Raw genomic sequence first — 12,575 nt, 5'->3', positions numbered from 1 at the left:
CAAAAAAAAAAAAAAGTCAAAACCAGCCCGAATTTGTACATATGGGACTAGATCTACGAAGGGTCCAATAACTATACATTTCCACACATCTTATCGACAATTTTATCTTGCATTGTTGACATGAAGACGAAAATAAACTTCCAAAAACAACATCTGCCGATAGATTTTGATCCAAGTTCGTGCCAATTTATTGCAAAAGTAAAAGAAGGGCCCGTTTAACGGAGCCGCCGCGAAGCATCCAGCACGCGAAGTCACCATTTTCAATCCATTTCAATGACTACATCACATAAAACGGCAGTGTATGGTATCAGCGCGGGATGGCCGCGTGGTTTAAGGCGGTGATTTTAGTCACATCAACATTTGTACGCAAGAGATCGAATCCCGACTTTGGCCAAAAAAAAAATGTCAAAATCGGGGGTGCGGCCTATACGGCGCTGCGGCCTTATCGCCGGCAAATACGGTATGCGCACATGAAATGACTTTCCTCGCAATGTACAAGAAGGAAAAATAAAAAATTGGAAGAAAAAGCGAAAAAGAGCAATAATTTTGTGTCCCATTAACATTTTTTCATGCTGACTAGTAGGTTATTACTCCTGGCCTACTGTAATCAATACCATGCTCTTACAAACAAAAATATTTCCAATATTTCCCAACCATATCCGGACAGTTATAGGGTTGTTTGTCACAGTTTTTGAAGAAAAAAAAAGACTGAAGGTTCCATTGCAGTGTTATTGTGTGAACTGCGGTTATGGATAATGAGGGATGAAAGAGCTGCTAATGTTGGGTAGCAGGTGCTTTTATTATAATGAACTATGTGATGGTACTGCCTGTAATCTATTCCCAGTGTTCACATTTCCAAAAGAATCACCAAATCAGTGAGAAAAGAAAAATGAAGTATTGCATTCATTGGGTGATATTATAGATAATAATACCTTGCTTTTGTATCTGCATTATACCATTATGATAAAATCGCCCCTCTGCACTTCCAAAGGGTTTGCAAAAGAATCAAGTATTGCCAAAGTACTTGAATTTAATTGCAGTAAGATCAAATACAAATTTAGTGAAAAGTATGTTACTAGAAGTAGAGATACAAAGCCTGTAGTGAATACTCCCACTTCTTAACCACAGTAATATTAACAGGTTTCTTTAAATGTATGGCTGATACAAAATTTGAAGTGACCTGCATACCTTTGGTGAAAGAAGAGTGGATCACTTGATGAGAGTACTGGTATAAAATTTCAGTTTGCATTGTCTTTACCGAATGAGTTAAGTGGTGGTAGTAGCTAAGAATTGAACACGTTTTGTGATGAAGTAATGATTTGAAGGAAAATATGGATGAAACCTGATATTATATTCTGTATAATAGCTTCAAGCTCCAAGGCAAGGCAAGTTTTAGAAGCATGATTACTGGTATGGCAATTCATCATAGAGCCAGTCATTCATTCTGTGTAAAGAACAGAGCTTACAAGCCTCAGTATAGCAGCCAGATCTGATTATGTACATCTGAGGACCAACATTTAATGTCACCATCCAAAAGACTCAGTTGGAGATTGAACCTTGGGTTGGTGTATAGGCATACAAGAGAGTCAACCATTAGACCAAGTCACATCTTGATGTGAAACAATGCCTCACATCAAGGATGGAAGATAAAGATTCATCCATTATTGTAGCATTTTCAAAGGAACGTGTCCATGTTCCACTAAAAAAAAAAGGGAAAGATCAAAGTTGTCCCATCAGACGTGAATACAGCACATATCGATGTCTTGAGAGTGTATTCTGTTCAGTCAATGTTGCCTGCCTGCAGTAGATTCAGCAGTCTATTGTACATTCCCGGGCATGATACTTGCTGCATCTTTTCTACAATATCCATTGTCAAGATGTATGCATTGCATGCAGAAGTTGGCATTGATTCTACATTGTATTTTACATCAGTGATATGAGAAGCTTTGTGAAGATGGTATTATTATTATTATGGAAAGAGTAAGGTAATGTACCCATTTAGCTTCAAATGATATTGTTCTTTACTTTAATATTACATTTAATTATTTACATTGGAAGGGGACTAAAAGAAGTCCAGTTTTTAAATTGTTTGTACTTTATAGGATGTGCTAAAAAAACACACCAGTTATTACATTTTCTGGAACAGGGGACTAATATATTTGTTTGCTTATTTTAATTTATGATATATGTTGTTTCTTTATTAATGATTTTTATTGGCTGGTATTTTAACATATAGCTAAAGAGATACACTGTATAGAGAATGTTTTATTAACCAATCTCAATCTTATTCTTTTCCCCTTGAAGGTAAACTTGCACATTATCAAGATATAAGATTTGTAGCATGCGAAATATGGAGGAATGACTCTCCAATTCTCTCCATTAAAGACATCTCTATGCAGTCAACTTGTAGTCTTCAACCTCAGTCGAGATTGAGAGGGTTAAAGCATCTGTACAAAGTTATGATATGAAGTTATGAACAATGAAATGGTATGAAAGAACGATAGAGAAGAGACGATGTAATGTATTGCGCATATTATGATGCTCTGATGTTTCTCAAGCACCTGAATGTAGTAGAATCAACCTGCAACTTCTGTCGGATATGAAAGGAGCATAGCAGTTTTAGAACCAGAATATTCCTAGTATGTATATGCCGTTGTATGAGCATCTAGATGTACAGATGTATTGATGAAGGCTTGTTCACACAAAAGACTGTAAACCAGCTTTTAAAAATGCTGCAGCAAAGTGAAAACTGTTCCAATGAATGGCAAGCAAGAGTGAAAAATCAGTAACTTGGGGAAACAGGCCTCTAAGCGTACTCATTATCTGTGTGTTGACAAGATACCGAAATGTGAAGGGTACTATACATATGCCATTTTATTTTGCGGCAGGATTTTTATGAGGTGGTTTAGCGAGTCTGGTGTGAATGAGACTTCCAGCTGTTACTGCCTCTTCATCCCAGAGTTTGGATGTGACTGCAAGTCATCGGAAGTTTGCGTTGTTCCCCCATCTGTACTGTGGGTTTTTGTATTCTATCTGTGTTGCAATATTTAGGGGGAAACCAGCTCTTGTAGTGTTGTAGCATCAGAAGTAGTTTGTAAATTTGGTCATGGGAAAAGCTTCTCTTTCTCCCTCTCTCTCTCTCTCTTTCTCTCTTACTCTCTCTTTCTCTCTTACACACTCTCTCTCTCTCTCTCTCTCTCTCTTTCTTTTTCTCTCTTCTGTTCCATTCCATCTTTCTCTTTTTCATATCATCACTTTAATCCTTCTCTTCTGTTAGCATGTAATCATCTCTCATTCCTATTTCATCCTTATCTTTATCTTTCCTTGTTTTTATCAAAACTTGATTCACTTCCATCATTTGTTTTCTTTAATAGTCTCTGATCTTTCTCCTATAGATCACTCTGGGACAAATATAGTCATCTAACTTTTGCATGCATACGTATTTCTTGTATGTATTATTGTGAAATCTTCGAATTTAGATTTCATACATATATGACCTTCAAGTATGCTTGGATTTTTTGTTTTGTTTTATTCTTTTTGTCTATATACATCAATTCAGCTTTGCAACAAAACTTAGATTAGTGTAGTCGTAGCTAGATCTGGAATAGAACTGAAAATTAAAGCCAGATTAAAACAAGAAGTTAAGAAATAGATGCCTAATAGACGCAGACTCCAGTGTCTGCAAAAAAATCATATGTGTGTGCTAGATTGAAAGCATGTAGTTCAAATAGAATACTCTTTACTCTACTCAATAATACCACAATGAGTAGTCAAACTGTTGTGGTGGTTCTAACCATATATAAGTGACAAAGGGAAAAGATGTATAAAGTTTGTACAAACACTGTATGTCTATTTAAATGTTTTTGGGGGAATCTAGTGTTATACAAGACGGGAGATGAGTGTGAATGAAAAGAGTTTGAATTAATTTTATGTTTGCATGTCGGGATGCGAGAGTTGAACATTTTTATACTGTGTAATGGAAAAATGCAGGACACATACAGTCACAGAATCCAGACACTATGTATGGTGCAGTAACAATATGTGCGAACCAATTGACACATACATGTGTGTAGAATTGATATTGTATATGCTATGATAAATCAACATGGGCAAGTCATTCATATCTAGTGAAGTTGCAGTTTTTAAACTATTTTGATCTGAAGTTTTTTTGCACGCTGGTTGTGCTCGAGATTTATATTCCTGTGAATTACATAAAACCTAGAAAAATGATGACATTCCATCATTGTAAGTTCACCAGTAGGAGTAGATCTATATGTTAATTGTCTTTAAAAACCTTTATATGAATTCTGCTCGTTCAAAAAAAGTCAACAATCTGATATATTATCCTCTATATTCTCAAAAGAAATTGGAACTACAACAAAAACATACTGCATTAGACTTGATTCCCAAGTCACAACAATATGGAACATGAAAAAAAAAGGAAGTTAATTAGAAAAGCGATGATTTAGTGCGTTCAAAGCAATCAGAATTGTAAAGATTGGGTGAATTGAGAGCAGTTTCCTCCAAGCAGTCCAGATAACTTAAGGTGGAATTTAATTTCTACCACAAAGAGAGGAGCTCTGACAAAACATGAACCAAATGAGTGCACTAAAGGTTTAGGGTTAGGGTTGGGCTATAAGTAGTGCTTATCATAAATATCTGGACTAGATAATGCTTTTTAATTTGCTTCTTATCTCTTCCTAAGGTCAAAGTTCAATAATCCAGAAGATGTGCGTACCTTCAGGTAGCCAAATATTTTCTTGATAAAACACTGATATAAACTCTACCAAATTTTAGCTCCATTGAAGAATATCCTAAGCCCAAACTCATATGATTTAGGCTTTCAAGGTCTCTGATACTTTAAGGACTGCAACTTCACATGCAAATTTAATTTGTAATTGAAAAACTAAAAAAGAGTCGAGTGTGTGTGGTTATACCCGATGATGAGTAATTAAATGTTTTTGTTTGTGTTTTTCCTCGCATATTAAGCCTCATTGTGAAATCCATGCATTGTATTAAAACATTGAAATTTAGATATTTCAATAACTACACCGATGAAACTCATTGTTCCTGTGTGTTTATTGTAGGTTTGATGTTTAGGTTTATATGGGCAGGGTGGGTCCAGGGGTTTTAACATGTAGAAGTGACAGGTTTGAATAATATCAACAGCTTAAGATTCATTTTCAACCAAATTTTAATGAAATATTAGTCTCAAAATTTGTTTGAAGATGCTTCAAAATGACTCAGATTGCACCAGAGTGCATCCAAGAACCTTAGGGACTCTTCACATTGATTGGTTAATACACCTTCCAAGTTCAATTTTACATGTTTGAGATATGTTTATGTGTGTGGACCACCCTGATATGAGATTGGATGTTGAAGAGTGAAGGGATATTTTTTTATAGCGCTTGGAGACTTTGGTGGTAAGCGCTTTATAAGTAATGTTTTTATTAGTAGTAGTAGTAGTAGTATTATGGCTACATGGTATCTCATGTTGGTGGGGAGCAGGGTTGGACAAACAAAATTCTGTCAAGGGATTACATTTTGGAAATATGATTTAGGAAATTGCACAAGCCCTATTATGGGGGCCGATGGGTGGGTACCTAGAGAGCACCTGACCCCCCCCCCCCCCCTTAACAAAAAACAAATTAACATTCAGACATAACAATTCATAGGCCCATGCATGTAAAGGATTTTTTAATATTTCATAGAATGTAGTCAAATAAATTAAGTCTAAAACTTGTCAGCCCTGTAAGAAATAAGGGTATTGGGGGGGGGGGGGGGGCTGGAGTGGGGACTTAATTTTGTCAATCCTTTATTATGCTACTGCAGTGGGTTTTCCTTTATTTGTGGGCTTGCATGACTAGCTTCATCGACTTTAACTTCAGGTTTACTCATTTTAATACCTTGTAAGTGGCAAATTTTGTTCTACATTTAAATTCACTATAATTAATATTCGCCGTAAAACATATTCCTAGGCTATGATAATATGTCTGTGAGCCCTGTGTACCCTAGGCACAGGGGAGCTCAATAACTGAAAATGTTTAATTCAAAAGTTTCAAATTCGAGCACTAGGCCCAATTCTGATTTGTAAAGAAATTATGTAAGTTATGCTCCCAAACGCCCCCCCCCCCCCCCCCTACCGCCTTCCGTTCAAAAACTTACGCGATCGAATATACCTTCGTGCGTAGTGGTGCGTACGTACCACGTTCGTACGCGCGCGCTATCTTGGTGATGAAAGGTCGAAGGTTAGCGCCATCCAAGTTCTGCAGTTTCACACGTCGTCTCAAAAACCATCTGGTTTTCTCCTAGAATTCCACTATTTAAGGATACGATTATGTTTCGCCAAGTAGTCACAAGAATAGCCGGTGCTGTGAGGTCAACAGTCATCCCAAGAAATTTACAGCAACCACTTGGTAAGGCTAAAAACAATCCAATCATTTTGAGCCTTGAAATGTGCCGATGCCGGTTTCTCTCATTGACTATCACACTGCGTAACAGTGTGTAGTCCCACATCCAGCAATAACATGTCCTGTTTGATGCTGCCTAATTTTGAATGCAATTTTATTCAGAGAAAAGTAAAAGAAAACTTAGTTACCAAATATTTATGACATTTAAATATACATAGTTGCGTACCTTGGTTTAAGTAGAATAGATTACAACTCTCACTCTCAGTTTCTAATTCTATTTTATATTTTAATTTAAAGTCAAAAGACGAAACTTGACTTGAGTCTACTCTTGACAACAATAAGTCGATAATTAATGAATAGGTCCAGGTCTAAATAATAGTCTAGAGTAATTCGAATTCCATAGAAAGTTGCCAAGTCCCAGCCTTAAGGGTTAGTGATAATATGAAATTTGATATCCCTTAGCCTTAATTCGCACCCGTACCTCTGTAGAGGCAGGTTGGGTAAAGAAACCTAAAACGCGTTCAAAATTACCCCTTCCTGCGCGCGATGTACATTTACATTGCACACTGTTGATGGCTTGAGAGTTTGCGACGTGTTTGCTAGTAGACTCTTCTTTCTTCTCATACAAAAGTACTTTGAAATCGGCTAAGAATAATAAAAAGAAATGACATTTTGATATCAGATTGAATTGATAGCAATTTGCCAACCTTCAACGTGTTCCAGATGATATTTGGTCAAACAAAGATTTACAAAGATTTTGCGGTGTTGCTCCCAGCTAAGTAAGATGCAAAGACACATGGTACCATCTGATACTTTACGATAATAGCAAGTAATGTAAAAGACAATCGCGCATAAATCATTAATTCAGCGAACACCTAATATACTAAACTTACGCTATTATCAAGTAAGTATCAAATTGGCAATGCAAAAACAAGTTGTTTTTTCTTCGTGTATAACACATGTCTTTGCATTTCAGCTGGAACCAACGTCGCGAACTTATGTATTGATTTGAACTGCATGATTTTTAATCACTAGTAGTTTCAGGAAAAATTTGGTATTTGAGATAAAAGAATGTCATGAAAAAATATTCATGTTTATTATGTTTCACATGTTAGTCCTACCACACATGCTAGAGTGACAAAATTTCAGAATTACGAATGTGCAGCAGGCTCGATTGGGTGGATCCAGGATCTTAATGGCTTTGTCATGTTACATATAACCTATCAATTACTTTCAAAGCTGCAACACAAGTCAGGGGATACTCTGCTAAGGTAGAAGAAACAGACGAACAGTTTGATGCCAGATGGGAAGCTTACTTCAACCGACCCGACCTCGATGACTGGGAACTCCGACGTGGACTCAACGAACTCCACGGTCATGACTTGGTGCCTGAACCTAAGATCGTAGTCGCAGCACTCAATGCTTGCCGTAGGCTCAACGACTCAGCCATGGCCATCAGAACTCTTGAAGCAATCAAGGTTTGTGTTATGATATTATTGATGGTCATTTTAAAGACATTCCAAGCACTGACTCTTTAGCAAAAGTTAGTCGCAAAGAGATGAATACGTATATCACCAAAGATATTGTTATAAATAATCATTCTCAAACCGTTGAAAGTGCATTCAATACTTTGGAAAATACAATTGATAAGAGATGAGGGATACATAAATTGTGGTATTTGATTTGATCAATATGTTATGATAATCTTGAAAAAAATTATCAAAAAATATTTGTACTCCTATATTTTTCCTGCATAATTGATTTTATTTTGACAAGTGGTGCTCATTAATTACATTTATAAACATTTTCCAGTCATCTAAATTTGCTTCATCTCTAATTGAATCATTGTTGATACTAAATATATTTATTTCTCCTAAGGCTGTGCACAAAAGTGTAATGAAGTACCCGAGTACACTCCCAGGCTCACAAGCGAATACTCGAATATTCGGACGCCATGTTTTTTATAATTTTTTTGAATTTTTTTGAATTTTTTGGAGTTTTTTTAAATTTTTTTGAGTTTTTTTTTAATTTTTTGATTTTTTGATTTTTTTGATTTTTTTGATTTTTTGCCACTACCATACTACTCGGCAGTTTCCCAGATCCCTCGCCGAAACTGCATGCAACTTTACTTTGAGTTGCAGTTGAAGGTGCCGATTTAATAAGAATAATAACAGTAAACAATGCTGTTTTAAAAACCAAAGATGGCAGAATAATTCATTTTCCTTCAAGTTTAAACAGAAATCTGGACATTTGGTCCCAGTTTCTGAAAAGTGAGTTTGACAGCGCTTGAGTTGGGAAACATTTTTACCGACGGTACCATGCCAGCAGCTGCCGCTCTCCCTGGCACGGGTAAGCGTGGGCCTGGACATTTTTTTTTTTTTTTTTTTTTTTTTTTTTTTATTTTTTTTTTGCGGCCGAATATTCGGGTACGAGAAGTCGTACCCGAGTAGTTGACAACCGTGCGGGTACTCGAGCATTCGACTACCCGTCGCAGCCTTAATTTCTCCTGGTATTGAGCAAATCCTTTATATATAAACTGTATTATGAAGTTACTTTTCTTTTTAAATGTAGGACAAGGCTGGCAGCCACAAAAACATCTATCCCTACGTGCTCCAAGAGATTAGACCAACATTAGAAGAGCTCGGCATCAGCACACCAGAAGAATTGGGCTTCGATGCTCCAGAGTCAGACAAGATCTTATAAGGTAGACAAAAAGTCACATATTACTAACCCTAACCTTAAATACTATCACTTAAGTAAGTACGGTATGTACAAATATAAAATGTGCAATTGTATTAATACCATGTAGCAATGCATGTCCGGATAAAAAATTGGAGCTGTATGCATGAACTATAGGTTCAAATTTTTGTAATTTGTTAAGAATATGATAAAATTGCCTATCTATTTCCACATGATCTTTGAATGTTTGCATTTAATATTATTGATGGGACCCAGGATCTTGTTTAACAATAAAAAAAACTGACCTTGGGTAACTAAAACTAGATTTTAAAAGAAGAAAAAAAAAATTAACCCAGGATCGGGTTAAAATTTTAGTAGCACGAGGACCAATGCGTCTTCAAGAAAAGATAAGTTTTTAATAAAGCTAACCACGCTCGCTCTCTCTCTCTCCTCTCTCTCTCCTCTCTCTCTCCTCTCCTCTCTCTCTCTCTCCTTACTCTCTCTCCTCTCCTCTCTCTCTCTCTCCTCTCCTCTCTCTCTCCCTGTCTGTCTCTCTCCTCTCCGTCTCTCTCTTTCTCTCTCTCTCTAACTCTCTCTCTCCCTCACTTATCCTTCCTCTGTCTGTCTCTCTCCCTCTTGTAGGATAGATGGATGTTCTCAAAGCGTGCTGTAACCTCAGGAGATTCACAGCATATCCAGTTTGCAACAGAAGTGTTTCATACCAGAAGAACAGAATAGATGTCTATGTGTGTTTGAATGTAATTTAATCCCAATTGTATACAGATCTACTGAAACAACAATAAAAACCACAAATTGAGGCTAGAAGATATATATAAAAGGGGGTCATGATAAACGACTGATGATGTACGAAAACAAAATTTGCTCTTTGAAAGACAAACATGTGTTGACAAGAAGAAAAAAATGAGACAGCCTCTAATAGTAAATTATTAGAGCACACGATTGTTGCATACACTTCACATATCTATGCCAGAAATAATAATCGATTCCATTTTCTTTGATGGACGTTAATTGAAAAGCAAGTCTCTCTTCATCTGAAACTCTCATTTTCCATAATGTACAGAAGTTTATATATTCTCTGGCGTGGTTGCTGTGGAATCAATTTGTGCAAAATTGTGTGTGTGCAGTTGTCTTGTTAGCACTATCTAATGTGAAGAAAACAACAAATTATACGGTGTAATCTTGAATTCAGTCTGTGTCTGTGTTTTCATTTGGTATTATGAGGTTCTGTACATTGATTAATGGTATTCATATTAATGTAGCTGCTTGGGAAAAGATCTTGCTTGCTAAATTTGTATGCGGGGATGCATGAATCCTAAAACTTTAGGATTTATCTCCATGATTGTTAAAATATCGTTGTAAGCCAGACATGTTAAAGACCTTACAGATCTGAAGAGGGGGCGAGAGACTGTTGTTATTAAACACTGCACTCTTGATTTGGCCATTTATGTGTTCATGATCACATATAACTGAGGTGGAGTGTGAGAGATTGGAGAGCAAGGAAAGAAATGAACGAAATGAAATACAGACAAGAGGAAATGAAAACGTGAAGATGATAAGGAAAGATGAGAGAATCGTGTAGGGGAGTGGGAACATTTCAAAGTGGGAAAATACGTGTGATGTTTTGAGCAAGCCGGGTAGAATCCTTTTAGTAACGAGCAGTTTGACCTGCCAAAATATAAAACTCTTATGGCCGGAATTCACAAAGGAGGTTTAACTTGAACCATGGTTTAAAACCCTCATTCACACACCCATGGTTTAAAAATGAGCGCAAAATAAGCGTAAATTTTAACCTCCTTTGAACTTGTGCGTATATCGTGTGCCGAGAGCTAGAGGGAAGTAACTTTCATACTTCACCACAGAGTTTTTGACACCCTTCTGGCTCTGGACAGATGGCATAGTCATTAGCTTGGTTCTTAAAATTGGAAACTGGTTTAGACATTTTAAGTCAAATATCATGGGACAGTTATCAGTATGAGCAATGGAGAGAGGTGCTATAATGGACAAATGTTCATTTACTGTGCACTGTAGGGTTTAAAGACACGAGGAGAGATGTGTTTAGCGTCAAGAGGCAGGGAAGTGAGAAAGATGTGGTGACATGGTGTGTCTGTACAGAAGTGGGAGTCGAGTTTTTGGGTTGGACATGGGCAACATCAAGGCGAGAAGAAGGCTGTCGTTAAAAACCAGACAGGATTAAAAAAAAAGATAGACAGAAAGAGGATGGTGAAATGAAGTTACACAGATGTAGGATTCCACCAACAAAAATCATCTGCTATCTTTATGTGTGCATGGAGGAGGGTTATGGTACAAGCAATATTGGATGTCCATTCACATATTTCAGAAATCTCTTCTTCCTCCACATCAGATCAGCATACTCTGGAAATCTTCAAGAATCTGGGGTCATTTTTTAATACCCCCCCCCCCCAGATCACTTGCCGTGCTTACTTGCAGTCAAGATATGCCTATCAAGATGTCACAATATTGACCTCTTAATCGTCCCAGACGTATTTAGTCAAAATCTCAAGCTGCAAATCTGGGCAGCTTGTTGTATTGATTCTTTTGGGGGCTTTAAATGCAGACAATACGTTGGTTCACTAAATGCTAAATACACTTCTTGGCATTTTCAATATAATAATAATAGATGTACATACATGTATATAGTTTTCAAATTACATGTATTGCCTTATACAACTTTGCTTGCTTTTCTCTACAATAGATACTTTACAGTGCTTTGATCTTTAAATGTATTTTAGATCAAATTGTTGTTGACATTGAGAAGTTGGGGTTGGTGTTTCTGCCGATTCAGAAAGAGGGTAGTATGTAAAGGGGTAATTAATACTCTTTCACATCCATAACTCAGTACACAATACCCATATAATTTCAATATCTTCATAAATTTATTCATGAAAAAAGTATTCATATACAAATATAAACTAAAAGTAAGCGAATTTTTTTTTACCCAATCTCCAAATCAGTTCAGAGTACACAAGAAACCTTGGGTTTATCAAAAGCTGATATTGTCATTTCATAAATATTGTGAAGTTTATTCCACGCAATTATATGCAACAATTCAACTCTTTTATTGGTTATTTAATTCAGTCAAATAAATAAAAGCAGCAAATCTTGTTTTATTCATAGAACTTTTGCATTTGCAAACACAGATGTCACTGAAAGTACCTAGTCTTGATAACTTGTTTTGTAATCATGTGTAATACATGTACTTTGTTTAGATCATATGATACAATTTGCAAAGATTTTTAACAAAATTATTCTAAAAATCTAAATGGAAATTTAAAATTTGTTTCAGTTAAACTAACACATTTTAGTGGTATTTTTAAATAAGGGATCAAAATATACAATTTATTGCAAAACCTAACAGTGAATTCAAAGACATTAACGAGCTGTAAATTGTAAAGTGTAACAAAGTTAAACTGTCATGGTAAATCAAAACGTTTCTTATAAAACAAC

The 12,575-nt window shown here is 36.2% G+C and overlaps 1 protein-coding gene across 2 annotated transcripts; it reads left to right on the top strand.

Annotated features, from left to right (window-relative positions):
* Positions 1–6,230: 6,230 nt before the first annotated feature.
* Positions 6,231–10,294, top strand: LOC579345 (cytochrome c oxidase subunit 5A, mitochondrial). 2 transcript variants are annotated; one of them, XM_779465.5, is made up of 4 exons: positions 6,231–6,416; positions 7,650–7,888; positions 8,982–9,114; positions 9,737–10,294. In XM_779465.5, exons 1-3 carry the CDS (start codon positions 6,338–6,340, stop codon positions 9,111–9,113), a joined length of 450 nt encoding a protein of 149 aa, XP_784558.1. In that variant the 5' UTR covers positions 6,231–6,337; the 3' UTR covers position 9,114; positions 9,737–10,294. The 2 variants fall into 2 exon arrangements, with proteins under 2 accessions (XP_784558.1, XP_011673328.1); XM_011675026.2 differs by having other exon boundaries at positions 9,732–10,294.
* Positions 10,295–12,575: the final 2,281 nt, after the last annotated feature.

The sequence above is a fragment of the Strongylocentrotus purpuratus genome, unplaced genomic scaffold, assembly GCF_000002235.5.
Source record: "Strongylocentrotus purpuratus isolate Spur 01 unplaced genomic scaffold, Spur_5.0 spur5_scaffold_9, whole genome shotgun sequence".
In the NCBI taxonomy this organism is placed as follows: domain Eukaryota; kingdom Metazoa; phylum Echinodermata; class Echinoidea; order Camarodonta; family Strongylocentrotidae; genus Strongylocentrotus; species Strongylocentrotus purpuratus.
This window is presented reverse-complemented; position numbering and strand designations above follow the sequence as displayed.

What these genes read in the sequence shown, in the direction of transcription:
- LOC579345 (XM_779465.5), top strand. Translation starts at nt 6,338, where the DNA reads ATGTTTCGCCAAGTAGTCACAAGAATAGCCGGTGCTGTGAGGTCAACA. An exon ending in AAATTTACAGCAACCACTTG is followed by an intron (nt 6,417 to 7,649) that starts GTAAGGCTAAAA and finishes TTACTTTCAAAG; the next exon opens with CTGCAACACAAGTCAGGGGA. An exon ending in GAACTCTTGAAGCAATCAAG is followed by an intron (nt 7,889 to 8,981) that starts GTTTGTGTTATG and finishes TTTTAAATGTAG; the next exon opens with GACAAGGCTGGCAGCCACAA.